We start from the raw sequence: 16,977 nt of genomic DNA on the forward strand, positions 1-16,977 counted from the left end.
TGGGACTTCTGCCCTCACTGGGGAGAAAGTCCCACCCTTGGGGGCTACCAGCCAATCAGATTAGCCAGGAGCTCCATCAGTCCTGGCAGTACCAAGAGCGCATTAGTGGGCACTGCCAGGGCTGCAATGAGGAAGCAGAAGAAAGCCCAATGGATCCTGGAGACAGGTAAGTCCGGGGTTTTGGGCAGAGAGCTTTTGGGCAGGTTGGTGGCGGTGGTGGGGGGAGTGGTGTGTTTAATGCAGCAGACGGGCAGGAGGTAAAAGGCAGCTGCTATCTTATGGGGTCCACCCTGTGATCCGCAAAAGGCAGACCCTGAAGATAGTACCTGCCCTCTGAAAAGGTTTTTTTAAAAATCAGGCTGCCCACTCCCACCTGACATTGGCCTTACCAAATATTTAATGGTGAGGGTACAGTATTATCGGGGTCAATTGGCTTGGTATCAAGCCCAAATGACCCTTGATTATCTATTTAGATATGGAGGGGCAGGCTGCCAATTTTGGCAACTCCCCACTCCTCCACCATAATATGGGGGTGAGCTCAGGCATGGACAGCAAGGTGGTGGGGTGAGCCAAAAGCACAGCCAGCAGGGCCACATAAAATGCAGCCTGTTGTCTGAAAGGGTGGTAGAGGCAGAATCCCTCATTGTAATCAAAAAATATTTAGATAGGCACTTGAAGTGCCATAACCTACAGGGTTACATACCAAGACCTGCAAAATTGAATTAGGGCCAGAATATTGAGGTCGGCGAGGGGGAGGGGGGTAGGGTGGGGCCCGCTCACCGATACGTAAAATGACATCAGGCGGAATTTTCTGGTCGGCGGGGGCGCAGCCAAATCAGCTGTGCACCCGCCGACCTATCAACGGCCAATTGAGGCCATTTAAAAACTAATTCAAGTAATTAATGGACCTGCCCGTCCAACCTTAAGGTTGGCGGGCAGGCCAGGAGCCCTGGCGGGCTTCAGAAAAAGCACGAAACCTCATCCACAGGTGGGATGAGGTTTCATGTAGGTTTTTAAAAATTTAATAAAAGTTTGAATAAAAGTGATGGACATGTCCCAACTCATGTGACAGTGTTACATGAGGGGACACGTCAGGGAAATTTTATTTTTGTACATTGACCATTTTTAAATTTGGCGCCGATCTCCCAGAGGCAGCACTTAGCAAAAGAGCACGATCTCGGCTGAGGGAGTTCACCCGCCCGCCGCACAGGGAGCACATAGCGCTTTCTGGCGGACATCATGCTGGGTGGGCCTTAATTGGCCCGCCCACGTAAAATGGCGGCACGCCCCCAATTGGGGGCGCTGATCGGAGGTGCGCCTGCCCATGCCCGCTCCTGCACTCTCCCCCCCCGACAAGGGGAAAATTCTTCCCTAGGCTGCTCAGTAACAGAATATGGACACAAACTACCCCAAACTGAGATGGCTGTTTTTCAGCCAGCACAGACACGATGGGCCGAATGGCCTCCTTCTGTGCTCTGAATTTTATAAGTTTTTTATATTTCTATGTTTCACTGTTATACTTGATGAGGTTGAAATTAGAAATCTTCCACAGGCCAGGAAACAAACCTGGAAGCTTCCTGGTCAATATGCCTCAGCGGCTCACTGACTATATTTGTCGAACCATAGGGACAGCCCCTACATCACTTTGTATATACAGCACGCATTCCTGGTAAGTGAAATACTCCAACATTAAAAAATCGGCTTGGTAATGGAACCTCATGACAGCATCAGGAACCGCAGTAACAAGAAATGCGAACAAAGTGTTGGAGTATTTCACTTAACAGTAACAAGCACTGCATTTGCAAAGTAAGGTAGGAACAAATGAGTGGCCACATGCAGAGTAAATTACCACTAGTTACTGTCAAATGTTTACATTGATACAAATGGCTCTGAAGAATGCTAGCATGGTATAACATTTCCAGCAATACAGTACAGCAGAAGGGATTCAGTGCAATTGTGCCATGTGTTGACAGTCTGTGTCACATTGAACACATAAGATTAGATTTTCTTCCTTTCTAAAATCAGGACAATGCCCATTTTTCATTATAATTAAGGACCATTAACAGAATTGCAGGATTGCATAGCTATAGAATAATTTTTTTTAGCAGTAATGAAAAAATAGTATCCAATTATAACACACCAGTAATGATCCTTTAACAAGTCTCAAGCAACTAGCAGGCCACTTAACCAATTAAGTGTTACAAAGTTCATTCAGTACAGAATGTGCAATTTTCAAGGAAATGGTTCAACAGCAAGTTGACCAAAAAAGATTAACAGGGACATCGCTAAGCACTTCACATCCAACTATTACTATTGATGCATTGGAACTGTTATATAGACAAATGTTGCAATCATTTTGCACAGAATGACCAATTAATCTGTTTTTGGAGGTATTGGTTATGGAAGAAATGTTGGACAGGGCACTGGGAAAATTCCCTAATCTTCTTTCTGAGTTGTGCCACGGGAACTTTTACATCCGCCTGAAGAGGCAAATATAACATTTCATCTTAAAGGCAACATCTGCAATGATAAAAGTCTCCCTCAGTAAAGCACTGAAATGTCAATGTAGACAATGCACACAAGTTAGGTTTGAACACTTTTGACTCAGAGCCAATATTGCTAGCAAGTGAGCAAACCAACAAGCAATAACCTATATCAAGTACAGCAGGTATTTAGCCGGACCTGATAACTTCCACAAATACAAAAGAAACAGTGTGTGCAATATTACACATCAAAAGTGAACTAGGTGTCAGAAATTCAGTGGAGGCATGAAGGAAGTTGCACAAGTTGAAAAGCATGGAAGAAAGGAGAGTATATCTATAAATTAGCTGCATAGGCCATATGTGGGCATGAGGAAAGTAACAGAATGAAAATAAAAGAAATTGCTGCACTGCCATAGGGAAATAATAGCGCACATGTAATAATTAGGATGAAAAGAGCCAAATACAAGTCATATTATACATCCCATGATGGGAACGAGAATGTATTACAGGAAGAAATTTCCATGAAGTAGATCACTGTGGCAAAATGCTCATTGTTACCACGATTAAAAGGATGCTGATTACACCATCTGAGGACTTCACATGTAAAAGGAAGTGGATCATACAATCAGTGGATCAGCAACAGCTCACTCTAGATTAGGATGCAGAAACTGATATATTTGGATAAGAGAGTTTGAAAAGCATTGTGACTGCAGAGATTGGACGAGAGCATAGAATGACTGGCATGTATATATCATCATATATTCTCTGATCAGCATGATATGTACAGTCATGTGTGTATATCTAAACAAGTGTGCCTAATAAGGCATCCAAATAAATGAAGTCTGCTGGCACATTCATCGGGCGGGACTTTCCAGCTCCGCCCGCCACTGGGATCACCTGGTCCCACCGAAAGTCAATGAGTATTTGGCCGGGCTGCCAAATCTCCTGCAGCAGGTCCCACCATGATGAGGCTGGAAAATCCTGGCCATTAAGTTCCATCTGTCCTCTTCACACAGCAAGGAAACCCAACATCAACCATATACACCTGAAAATCACCACTCACCTAAATACCAACAATCACTACCATCAATTGTAAGAGGCAATTGATAGCCCACACTACAGGAAGTGAATGTAGGGATCTTGAGGAGCAAGGCCAGGGTGAGGCCTTAAATAGAACAAGTAAGGATGACAATGGTGGGAGTAAATAGTACAAGATAGAGGTCCAAGATGTTCGGTGCTTCTCCAGAGGTACATGAAGATTCAGACTTTAGAGCCCTGTTTTCAAACTGGTGCTTTTAGGGCTATGTCACCATGATGCAGTCACTTAGCCCAAAAGCACTACATTGGAAAGTAGTCTCAATAGTGTGCTAACATCAAAAACACAGATCTGCACTCCAAATCCCACAAGGGCACCAGTTGTCAACACTTTTGTCTGGCAATAAACATGCAGCTTCCACAGTGGACACTCAAATTGTCCATGTTATCAAAATTTCTCTTATGACTGTTCCCACTTCTGCCATGGAACTGTTAAGAACATACAAACATAAGAAATAGGAGCAAGAGTAGGCCATTCAGCCCCTCAAGCCTGCTCCATCATTCAATGAAATCATGGCTGACTTTTTACCTCAACTCTACCCTCCTGCCTGCTCCCCATATCCCTTGATCCTCTCAAAGATCAAAATTTTATCAATCTTAGTTTTGCATATACTCAATAATGGAACAGCCACAATCTTCTGGGATAGACAATTCCAAAGATTCATAACTCTCTAAATGAAGAAATGTTTCCTCATTTCAGTCCAAAAATGGTCGACCCCTTATCCTGAGGTCGTGCCCCCCCGCCCCCCCCAGAGTGTTCTGGATTCACCAGCCAGGGGAAGCAACCTCTCAGTGGCTTCCTTGTTAAGCCCCTTCAAAATTTTTATATGTTTCGATGAGATCATCTCTCAATCTTCCAAACTCCGGAGATTGTAGGCCCAATTTACTCAGCCTCTCATCATAGGACAACACTCTCATCCTAGGAAACAATCTAGTGAATCTTCGCTGTATCGCCTCCAAGCCAAATATTTCCTTCCTTAGATATGGAGACTAAAACTGTACACAGTACTCCACGTGTGGTCTCATCATAACCCTATAAAATTATAGCAAAACTTCCTTATTCTTGCACTCCAATGCCCTTGCAATAAAGGCCAACATAACATTTGCCTTCCTAATTGCTCACTGTACCTGCACGCTAAATTTCTGCATTCCTTGTACAAATACAGCTAAATATCTCGAATAGCCACATTTAAAAGATTCACATCTTTCAAAAAATATTCTGCTTTTCTATTCTTACCACCAAAGTGAATAACCTCACACTTCTCCACATTATATCCCATCTGCCACCTTGATGTCCACTCACTTAACTATAATCACTTTGCAGCCTTTTTGTGTACTCACAGCTTACTCTCCCACCTAACTTTGTACCATCAAAAGTCCAGAACCATTCATGATCAACTTCAACATGTTTGGAGTATGGCAATAAGCAACCATAAGAAAGGGATCTCAAGACCTCATTAGTATCCACCATTCAATGCTGAGAGAGATCTGTGGGCGTTTTAAGGAATTGTCCTCCTGTCATGGTCTGCATGAAGTAACAAAAAGAATCCAATTGGCCCCATGTAGTAGTCCTGTACCATAACATGGCCCCGCACAAATGACAGTATGCTGCTTCTGAAAGCAAATAGCCCACTGTGACAATTATGTTTGCTGTAACTACAGGTAAGTGACTCTTGTGCTTCCTGTAGCTCACCAGTTGTCTATACAACCACCTACATGCTAATGCTAAGATAAAAGCAAAATACTGTGGACGCTGCAAATGTAAAATAAAAGCAGAAAATGCTGGAAAAACTCAGTAGGTCTGCAGCAACTGTGGAGAATTTTTTTTATCGGAACCGAACTGCTCCAAAGAGTCATATCAGACTCAAAACATTAACTCTGTTTCTCTCTCCACAGATGCTGCCAGGCCTGCTGAATTTTTCCAGCATGTTCTGTTTTTATTACATGCCAATGCTACTTCCTCCTGTACCAAAGCATTTAGCGATCAAGACATCCACCTGCAAAACGAAGAAGTTCCTATCCAACAAGGGGCGAATTCATGAGCAAAGCATATTAAGCATCAACAGAAGCCTGCGGCCTATCAAAACATACACAAGAAAACACTGTCACAACTAAATCAATGAAACAAAAAGTAACTGTGTGACTGTAAGTATGTCCAATCAAAAGCACCAGTGCCCTTTTGCAGAGGTCATTAACAGGTTTGGGTAGTTAGACCCATATGCCTGTTTCCCTGTCTATAATGGCCAGCCTGCCAATAGTAGCTGCTTCACATTACTCTCCTGGCCCTCCACGACTTACAGATGGTCAGTGAGGCCCTCTGTCTATGGCAATAATGTGTAGCGCTCAGCAAACCAGTCTAATTCCGTAGATCTACTCTGGTGCATATTGTTTATCTTATTGATCAATTCAAGCATTTAAAGTATTGCTTTAACACCCTGATGTCTGTGGTGAATTCTGTTGTATCTTTTCTGTGTTCAGTTTTAATGAAGGAGGGGTAAAGGCATGGGTACATGCTGCTCAGGGATGCAAGTCACTCATTTAAATATTTTATTAAGACTGCACGGCTCAGACTTTCCCTCTCTTCCAGCTTCATTGCTGGCAAACCTAATTTCCGGGGCTTCTGGAAATCTGGCAGCTGGAGGGAGGCACAACTTCTTGATGAAAGAGGTAACCTTGTTGTTCCAGGAGGGGCAGGAGTGCTTCCCCCCAGAACACCAGGAAAACCTGTTCCCTTATTTCAGTCAGACCCCTCACCAATGATCAGAACTACCATGATTATAACCACTGAGACCCAGAATCTGAATCTTTACCCTTGTCCTTCTGTGACCCCAACCCCACTATCTCCACTCCCAGATGTAACACCCTCATCCTAGCCCTTGCAATCTCTACCCTGTGATACACAAAGCTTACATATTCCTGCATTGTGACCTCAGTTGCAGCATTCCCCACCTGAGTGGGAGTCAAGTCTGTCAAGCAGAGAACCTGCTAAAACACACACACACACACACATACATACATGTATATTGTCAATGATGCCACTTATCTTGGAGAAGGCAAGAACTTTGTTTGCCACTGAGATGTATGTAGCTAGGTTTGTAACAATACAAGGCTTCGGATGGAGCAGTGCATAATGAACTGACTGACTCCTGAGATCTTTCCAACATGTGTCTGGATTGTCCCCATGTCATAGCAATTTAGGATGGTGGTGACCTTTAATGCTGCTGGCAGGAGAGGACAGTACAAATTAATGAGTATCCTTACACCAGTCAGCATATCTCATTCACAGCCTCTGTGCTGGCCCTAAAACATGATTCCAAGTCTGCTCATGCACTACTCCTCCATTATGTACAGTCTGTTTTCTTGTCGTAGACCTTGAGCTTTGTGTAGCACTTGTTGTGCATTGCACATCTCCTAAGCTTCTCTATACCTGAGCTGACCTTTCCTCCTCCATTGCAATATTCCCACCAGTAGTCACTACACACATGTTCTTAAAACATGACAATCCCCCTATATCATTCATTTCTCTTGCTGAAGTGGTGAGACTTTGAAATGTTTCTCTTTATTATGCTCATTATAATTAGGAGTATTATATTCACTCTGGTGATCCTGCAGATTTATTTTATATTCTTTTACGGGATGTGGGCATTGCTGGCTAGACTAGCATTTATTGCCCATCCCTAAATGCCTTTGAGAAGGTGGTGGTGGAGCTGCCTTCTTGAACCGCTGCAGTCCATGTGGTGTAGGTGCACCCACAGTGCTGTTAGGGAGGGATTTCCAGGATTTTGATCCAGTGGCAGTGAAGGAACAGTGATGCAGTGCCTAGGTCGATACTGAGTGGTCGATCCTGTTTCATTTCTTTTTTCAGACTTTGTAGCAATTTGACCCACTTGAGCGGCTTGTTTAGCCATTTCAGAGAGCATTTGAGAATCAACTGCACTGCTGTGGACCTGGACTCACATGTAGACCAGACCAGGTAAGTACGGCAGATTTCCTTCCCTAAAGGGGTTTAGTGAACCAGATGGGTTTTTATGGCAATCAATAATAGTTTCATGGTCGCCTTTACTGAGACTAGCTTTTAATTCTAGATTAATTAATTGAATTTAAACTCCACCAGCTGCCGTAGTGGGGTTCAAACCTGTGTCCCAAGGGGACACTATATTTTACCTCTTTTCTATTTTTACTTAGTTCTGTTGAAGAGTCATTCTGATTTGAAACGTTAACTGTGTTCCTCTCCACAGATGCTGCCAGACCTGCTGAGTATTTCCAGGTATTTTTGTTTTTGTTTGGATTTCCAGCATCTGCAGTTTTTTGCTTTTATCCCAAGGGCATTAACCTGGGCCTCTGGATTACAAGGCCATTGACATTACTACTATGTCACCATCTCCCCTTCAGTGTTTGGTGCTACATGGGTTCATCCTTAATGACTCTAATAAGCTGTTAACAAGCAAAGATTTTTGCATGTCCCCTAATATTCATGAATTTATTTTTGAAAAAGGGTGAACCTTCAGACCAGCCGTACGTACAGACGACCATCAACTTAGCATGCATAGAGTATTTTCATTCAGACTGAAAATTAACTCCCCCAAATTTTGTGATGTGTTATGACCTTTGACTCCCCTGAGACTATCAAAGTTATTTCGGCAAACTCTTTGGCCACATCTTCCCTTTTGTTTGAGAAAAAAGTACACAGTAAACCTTATCTATTAGTTAAAGGATTGTCAATGCCAATCCAGGATTCTACAGTACAGGAAATTTCTCCTCTTTTAAGTGCAAAACCATAGCATTACCATTTCCCAAAGTGCTCTCTGTTTTAGGCTGCTTTCCTAATTAGCGGGATGATAACAGCATCGCTGATTGGCATTATAAAAGCATTGGTTTGGCTTCATCTGTCCCAGGTGTGCAGTATTTTTTTTCCTCACTGTTTCAGAGCAGCACCTCTCTCCTTCATTGCTCCTTAAAGTTTCTATCTGAGGAATTAAAACAGATTTTGAAAAAAGACATTAAAACAGAACTTCCCCTGCCAAGGCTGATCATTAGTAGCTTTTATCAAAAAGTACAAACTATACAAAGTTAGTTTCTCTTCCCCTTTGTTATCAGAGTGGAATAAAAAGGAAGCGAAGGGGAAGAAAAAAAAAGATGGAGCTCTGTCAGTGAACTGAATGTGCTATTAAAACTGGCGTCACTACAAAGGTTAGCAGATCTAACTGTCAATACTATGAGCGAGTGGAGTCCAGTAAGGCGGGGGTGGGGGGGGGGGGCTTTGTGAGAAAGAGATACTTTGATATTTTGGAATGTTAGAAGGGTGAATGTGAAAAATTGGAGGTTGGGGATCTAATTACCCAACCGTAATTGGGGGCTGGGGAATAAGTTGCAGCCCTCTCAACTCACCACAGATCAATTATGTTAAGAGAACATCTGTAAGTAGAACTTAATGAGGTCCATTAGAGCAACATGTACAGCCTCCTCTAACAGTACTTGTCAGCTTCTTGGATGAGCTGAAGGAAGCTGCTAACTAGGGACCTGGTGAGGTGCTTAAATACTGGAGGAAAAGGAGCTGGCCCACTCAGGTTTTGTGCTCAGCTAGAGAAGAGAGAGACAGGTGGCCCTTTCATCCTTGCTGTCGCGGTTAGAAGGAACAAGTAACTGGGTCTGCCGTCATTCCCATGAAAAGAAATTTGCTCTCTTTCTGTCCTCCTTGGAAACTGAGGCTTTTTTTAGAAGAGGGGGGGAAAACCCAGCACTTAATTCTTGCCTCAACAGCACTCTGTTACTTTGTATTTATATTTGTGAATATAGGATTTCTGTTTGTTTTATTTTATTGAGGAAAAGGAAAAGACCTCCAAAACAACACATTAGTGTGAAGCAGGAAAAAGTGAAAACTTGACGGGTTTTTTTTAACCCCCCCCCCCCCCTCAGCAGCGATTTTAAGATAAGGTGAGTTCAATAATTGTCTTGTATGGTAAGTTTGATTTTAAAATCTGCTTGTAAAATAGGAGATTAAGTGCATTATTTGATGAATGGAAACCTTGCAGTGAATTTTCAAGAAACAGCTTGGCCTGGAACATTAAAAGTAGGAAATAGCTGTCTCCTTTAGTTCTTTTTGAAAGGGTTTTCTTGAGTGTCTTCAATTAAGCACTTAATTTACCCACTGTGAAAGGAAAATGCTCGCCTAGTTTAAAAACAACCTTCCAGCTTGACGTGGGGAGTAAATGCACAATTTTCTCTTTGAAAACTAGGAGGGGGAGGAATTTGTGGAGGTTATGAATTGGTATGTTTTTTTTAATATCTGGAGAATATCAAGCCGATGATTAAATTCCACCTCTTGTTCACCAAATCACTTTGTGTGTACTAGTATTTCATTGCTGGTAATCACTGATGATCACATCTGTGCAATGCATTAAGTGGTGGGCCTCTTCAACTGTATGGTTTTGTGATGATTCTGTGAATAATTCATATGATTATGAAGGGGGGGGGGGGGAAACTGCTATTTTCTGTCTCTTCTCTGACAAAAAACATTTCCCTGAAAATTGCATGATTGGGAAGATAGTCCGCATTCAAATAATTTAATTCATGACAAAACCTAATTACTGTCAGGTAATACCCTGTCAGCTTTAATGCATTTCATCAGTCATAATGAAAAGAAGAGCATTTTATGACCCATCTAATTATCATTACATTTTGTGTGTGGGGAGGGGTGGGGGGGGGGTGGTGGTTGGCTGGAAATGAGAGAAATGAATGGCATGGAGCTGAATGTTAACTATTGATTCCTGTGTGTTTTTTTTATCAAATGTGGTTGTGGGATATTATTCACCTAAATCTTCTCCGCGATGGTGAACAATATATAATCGGGGTTTGGTAGTTTGTCACAGACATGTGAGAAAGTGGTTAAATGTCTGTATCTCGCTGGTGTTATTAAGAATCTATTGCCACGGTCTAAATACAGTACTAATTACTGGGAAATGATGTCACTGTAGGCAGAAGAATAATCCTATCATTTAATTAGTTGAATGATTTAAACAAAGATTTGCATAGATGCACTAATCAGTTGCCATGAATTACAGAGTAGTCATTGCAAGCGAGGGGTAGCAGATCATAGTTAAAAAAAATCTCATCTTCTTGAACATAATTAATTTAATTGTCCTCATTAGCGGTCCCATTTGTTTTGATTTTATTTCCTTTCTCTTGTTTCTCTCTCTCGCTGCTTTCTCTCTGTGTATTGGCTAACAAAAGACGTTGATATTTCATAGCAGTTGTAGAGGTAAACGAGAAGGAGAGAGATAGAGGGGGGTTTAATGTGTGTGTGTGTGTGTGTGGGGGGGGGGGGGGGTTGTTGGTGGGAATCACGGCTTTGCTACACTTTTTTTTGTCAAACCGTTAAATCAATAGGAAAGCTCTCATTAATCCGCAGTCTCTGGTCCTGGACGTACTCCGAGGTTGGTTCTGATTGCTTTACTGTTCTGTGAGGGAAGTGTGTGTGACTGCGTGTGGCTCTGACTGCAACCAAAGCTTGCGGCTGGTTGTAAATTTCACCATTGGGGAAATTGGCCACTGAGGCATGATCCATCCCAGAGCTGCTGCTGGCTGGACTCGAGTCGTCAGCAAGAGTGTGCGTGTGGTAAAATATCCCAAGTATGGGGAGCGCTGCCGTGTGGTTTGACGAGACCTTTTTGTGTGTGTGTGTGTGTCTGTGTGTGTGCATTCGCAGCCGCGCTTCCTCGCTAATAATTGAATGACCTTTTACTGCATTGTGTCTCGCTGGCGAAGGATTGAATTTGTAGATGATGAAGCTGAATTCGTTTAGGACAATTCTCATAAGCTGATAGGTAAGTTGTCCTCAATCATTCCGCGCAGGGAAAGGTTGCGCTGCAGATACCCAGACAGAACACCTGTAGCTGAGTTGTGACCAACTCAATTACTGGCAGCTCCTTAAGGACCTCATTATCTTAAACTTTACGGTACAAGTGCATTCCGACCCCTTCAATGTTTTGACCTTGTATTGGAAGGAAGTACACGCTGTATTCTGAGCATTTGGAGCGGGTTTCTTTTTCATGTTTAATAGGGACGGTAAGTGGATGTCTCTAGCTGTTTTACAGCTAATCTCGATGCATTTTTTAAAATGTTTTTCCCTGAATGATTTGAACTTGCTGTTGCTTTTTCATGTTGTCGCTGCGCCCTTTTGTGGAGTAGTGATCACAAAATTGTGCTGAGCCGCGCTGGGTCCCCTGGTAAGTTGATGTGTCCGCTAGTTAACATTTTTCGAGGGTTCTTCCTGTTTTTTAAAGTTACACCGGAGCGCTCGCCACTGCAAAGCAGCATCAGGAAAGGGGGTGGATTGTGAGATTACAGCGGAGCTTTTTGGTACCCCTCCCCTCCTTCCAACCTCCCTCCCCCCCAAAAAAAGCATGTGGCTGTGTCATTCGCGCACACCCGCCGCATACACACAACTGGGTCTGTAAGCACCAGCCTTGGTGATGGATCGTGCGGTGTGCTTCTGCAGTGTGTTGTCTGTGCCTTTGTCAGTGTGGACAATGAGCCGCCTCGGTGTGTGTGTCCGCGGCCGCCCCATGACCCTGCCTGGCAAGGACCTGCCTCTTTGGGGGAAGAAATTGGTAGGGGCCCTTACAGGCAAACTGATGCGGGAAAGGGGAGGAAAGTTTTGGTAAGACAGTAAACGTGATTCTCAATGTCATTTTGATTTTTTTGTTTTGCGATTCGACACACAGGCGTTCTTCAAAGAGCTTCTAGTGAAATAAGAGTCTCTCTCTATTTAGCAGCGTGACGCTTTCTGCTACTTCCAATTATTTTTAGTGCTTTCTGAAGGATGTCCTTTTCTGTCAATTAATGTTGTCAGGTTTAAACTGATACCTGGGTATTATTCAGTCCGAATCTTCTCGAGGAAAGGACATTAGCACCTAGATGAGTATGTTAACGGTGAAAGTGGCTTTTTCTCTCTCTTTTTGTTGTTTTGTATGCTGGCTGCATCAAAAATTGGGCTTGCTGTTGCAAATCTCTCATTGGCCTTTGCCAAGCACCAGCACTTTGCTACCATGGAAACTGTAATTAAACTGATAAGAGTGGAAAAATGTCAGTATCTCTCAGCCTTACAGCTGCATCTGAGAAGAGAGAGGGAATCAAATTGGTTCCCAGCTCCGCTGCTTAAAAGGCTTTTCCAATCCCCAGGAACTGGGGACATTTATTTGCATTGTTGTCTGAGGGCTACATCCCGCAGGGACGCCCTGGGCCATTGAACAAGAGAGAAACGGCTTTCCAGCTTGATCCCAGCTTTCAGCATTTTTCTTTTATATAAATATATATATATATTGTTTGCCATTCCTGAATGATCTCATGACTGTGTATTGGCAAAATACTTTTTTAAAATTTGTCTTGGCGTTCCCACCCTCCCAGCTACGGGACCCAAGCTCCCAATTCGCCAAAAATCCATGTATCCCCAGGCGCAAGCGACTTAACTATCAGCTTGGGAACCGCTATGAAACAACATATTCAGAGGGAAATGAAACTCTTGCTAATCCGGAGCTTGGTAATGAGTTTCGGCACTCACTCTCTCTCCCTTCCACCCACCCACCCCCCCCCTTCTCTCTCCCTTCCACCCACCCACCCCCCGCTTCTCTCTCCCTTCCACCCACCCACCACCCCCCCTTCTCTCTCCCTTCCACCCACCCACCACCCCCCCTTCTTTCTCCCTTCCACCCACCCACCCCCCTTCTCTCTCCCTTCCACCCACCCCCCCCTCTCTCTCCCTTCCACCCACCCACCCCCCCCCCTTCTCTCTCCCTCTCTCTCTTTCCTCTCCCCCTCCCCTTTTCTGTCCTGTTGTTAACTATTGAGGCTGTTTTGGGTGGTTGTGGCACTACGATAGAGTAAGAGAATGGAGGAAATCGACCGTGGCCTCTGTTCACGATGATGAAATGCAAGCAATTTAACAGTGACCACAGTTTAAATGGAGTGAAGTGGCTCTAACCATTACTCAATGTAAACACCATGTGGGCCGTGCCTAACCCTTCATTTGTAAATTCTGCTTTCTGTCAAATGGATGTTTGTGTGAGAAGCGGGTGAGGGGCGGCGGGGGGAGGACAATGCAGTAATTGCAGTTTTGATCTGGAAATTCTCCTCTTACTAATGGGCTCTTTAGAGCTATTTTTTTCTACAATATAATGGACCTCTTTTTAGCATGCCTGTAAGATCTCAATGCGAGCCGCGAAGGGTATTCCATACTGAGGTCCATTAAATCATCAAAACCCCTCCAAAAAGGCGTTTCAGCTCAAACATACTCAGCTGTAATTATTGGAAGGAAAACTATATCAATTCTCCAATGTACGCACAGCGAATTGGGTTTCAATACAAGAGTGAAATGGAGTGGTGAATGTGAAAGTTTGATTGTTGGAAATATCTTTGAGTGAGATTTCTTGTGAACAGAGGTCGAAAGGTTCAAGTCCCGTTGCTGTCGCTCCGTCGGATCGGGTGAATTTGAGCTGGTAAATGTGTCTCCTGTGATGCTACACAGAAAGAAATCGCCCCTTAGCAGGAGCGGAGGAGGGTGGTGGTGGTGGTACCTGCTAACTCCCACCCCCAAGCCCCTCAATCGATCTCCCGCCAGGAGATCACAACTAACGCTGCTTCTGAAGCTGTCCCTCCTAAGTAGAGTACTTCCTCCTCCCCCACCCCCACCCCCTCTCTAGCCCGAGAACAGGAGTGAAAGTGAATAGTAGATAAAGCAGCATTTTAGCGTTTTCCGCACTTCATACAGAACATTGTGTAGCTGGAAATTGAATATTCAATTGATTAGTTTAACGCTGGCAATTTAATATACTGCAGTCTAGAACACACCAGCGCGCGCACACACGCCACTCTGATCTGCCAGTAACTGATCTTTCTTTTTCTGTACCTGTTCTGTTTCTCCTAGGTATACAAATGCTCTCAGCCCAGCCAGACGCCAAGCCGAAGGGTTGTGCTGGCTGCAACCGGAAGATTAAAGACCGCTACCTTCTCAAGGCGCTGGATAAGTACTGGCATGAAGACTGTCTGAAATGTGCCTGCTGTGACTGCCGTCTGGGCGAGGTGGGCTCAACCCTCTACACCAAGGCAAACCTCATCCTCTGTCGTAGAGACTACCTGAGGTACGGCTTTAGGACGGAAGGAGCAAAAGCATCTTTGCCTTTGGGCTGGCCAATTAAGTGTCCGTGTTTTCGTATTAATATACCAAAGTGCTTGTTTCAGAGTTTCGGAGCATTTGTTCAATTGCTGCGTGAAGAGTTGATGTAGGACATTTTAGAATCTGTGATGACTAAACAGAGTCAAAACGCGAGTCCTGTAAATTACTTTTGAAGGATGAGGAAGCTATTGCTTTGCCATGTGTGTCTGCACCCCCAACCCGCCTTGGAATTAAGCCTGCTTGATTTAATAAAACCGGTATATCTGTATTTCTCCCTTTACAGTTCTCCCAATCCATTACATTTTTTAAAGTACATTTTAAAGTGGTACGCAGCCTGTGTGTTGGTGACTTCATTGAGTGAGTGACGTCTTTTCAGTCTTTGGCCGCTACAAAGTTAGATGGAGTTAAAATCACAACCTTGGGTTCAGGAAAGTAAGCAAGATAATTCTTTGTTTTCGGATTTTTTAAAAAAAACTAGATCACAGCTCTTCGCAGTGCTTAATCTACGCAGTCTTGTGTTTAAGTAACCTTGGCTACTGTAGAACTTTTTAAATTGATTTTATTTTTCAAGACACCAGGAGAGATTGTGTAGTAACTCTCAGCTGGTAACTTTACCCTACGAGCTGCTGCGCTGCCCTCTAGAGGATGTTCGGCTTTCAAAGGTCTGAAGAAAGTCGACAGCATGAAAATGTTTTGAGTTGGGTCATTCATTTACCAGTGGGCCACCATTGGTGCTCGTGTTCTCCTGGCACTTGACATATTGCAGTAGAGTGTTATTTTTCCTGGGGTTGGGTGGGGGTGGGGGGGGGGGTGGGGGGGTGTAGAATGATTCGTGTTTTATATATTACACATATAGTGATTTATAGCATCATACCTTGTGGCATTCTGCTGTGTTAAAGGCTATGCTTTTGAAGGCATATTTGTGTAGAATAATTCCTCCATCTCTATGCTTCTAATTAAAATTGATCTTGAGCAAAAAGCTACTGAAAACATCACAGGACTTATTCGCATAGAACTTTGTTTTTCCTCAAAGCCTTTTTGAATTAATTTTTAAAACTAATGGATTGTTGGATGTATTTTTTTAAGTCACAATATCTTGAATTGGTTCAAAGCAATTCGCTTGTTATAGGCCAGACATCTGATTCCATCACGATTCAACCTATTAGCAACATTCTTGCCTTGTCTTTTTTTTGCACTTGTCCTATTTGCTGTCCCAGAAGCAAAGCTGGACTTTTACATTCACACCTAAACTCCTAGTTGGGGAAAGGCCTGGGCAAACCCCAGCATCTATAAGAGTATCATTGGTTCTGCTGCAGTGCAAGGACATTCTGCCAATTGTCCCCACAACAGCAGCATGGGAGCTGTTTCCCACCTCCACCCCCTACCCTGTAAAACATAATTTTAACTTGCAGCTGTGGGTGGAACTGCAGTAGAATAACTAGCAGATAGTTGGTAAGGGAAGCAGCTGATAATTGACTGTAGTAGAACTGTAAAAACATAGGTGTATGTGTTCTGGTATAGTAGCAAGGCCAAGAAAAGATTGCTGCTTTTAATCCATACTGGTACCAAATTGCCTGTTGCTGTACCAATTGTTTCACTGCAATAGTTACAAATTCCTGTTATTTTTGTGACTGTTTCTAGCTGCTACTGTACAATATTTTGTCCATGGCTTTAAGTTGTACTTTGTTAGAATAGTTATGACATGACTGACAAATTAGTAGGGAAATGTATAGGTAATTGTTAAAGATAACGGTTGAATCAATTGCTCTGGGAACTTTTTCAGGGGTACTTGCTTCAGCTATGTATTAATTTGTGTTGGACTTTTTCAATCAAAACTCTTCTGATGCATAAGCAGACCAACCACTCACCTTTCAAGGTTGTATATTGATTGCACACCTTTTTGTTTAAAATTGTAGAGATGTCTTAAACTTGCTGTGTTCTCAGTCGCTAACCAAGCATGTCATTGGTTCCCTAACTTGTGTTCTGTCTCAAATTGATCTGTATGTGTTTGCTAGATATATGAAACTAGTAATGGGGGAAAAATTGTATTGTCTAATGCCTTTTATAATTCCCAGTGCCATCTGAATATTTTTGTTTAGCTTTGGAAATTGGATACTCAATTCTCTAGCTCAAATTTGACCCCCAGTGCTAGATTTTACCGATGCTCTGTTTTGTAGACGAAGCCACTATACGTTTTCAAATCTTGAAGCAGGGGTCAGATCTGGATGA

At 43.2% G+C, this 16,977-nt stretch overlaps 1 protein-coding gene across 2 annotated transcripts in view; it reads left to right on the forward strand.

The window, feature by feature from the left end:
* The first annotated feature begins 6,793 nt into the window (after window positions 1-6,793).
* Window positions 6,794-16,977, forward strand: part of lmo3 (LIM domain only 3) — a 159,899-nt gene continuing 149,715 nt past the window's right edge. Inside the window, exons 1-2 of one of the 2 annotated variants that reach the window (XM_041203224.1) lie at window positions 6,794-6,815; window positions 14,500-14,713. In XM_041203224.1, coding sequence (XP_041059158.1) covers window positions 6,794-6,815; window positions 14,500-14,713 — 236 coding nt within the window. Of the gene's footprint in view, window positions 6,816-12,230; window positions 12,238-14,499; window positions 14,714-16,977 lie in introns of those variants that run through there. The other variant, XM_041203225.1, reaches the window with a different exon arrangement.

The sequence above is a fragment of the Carcharodon carcharias genome, chromosome 13, assembly GCF_017639515.1.
Source record: "Carcharodon carcharias isolate sCarCar2 chromosome 13, sCarCar2.pri, whole genome shotgun sequence".
NCBI lineage: Eukaryota > Metazoa > Chordata > Chondrichthyes > Lamniformes > Lamnidae > Carcharodon > Carcharodon carcharias.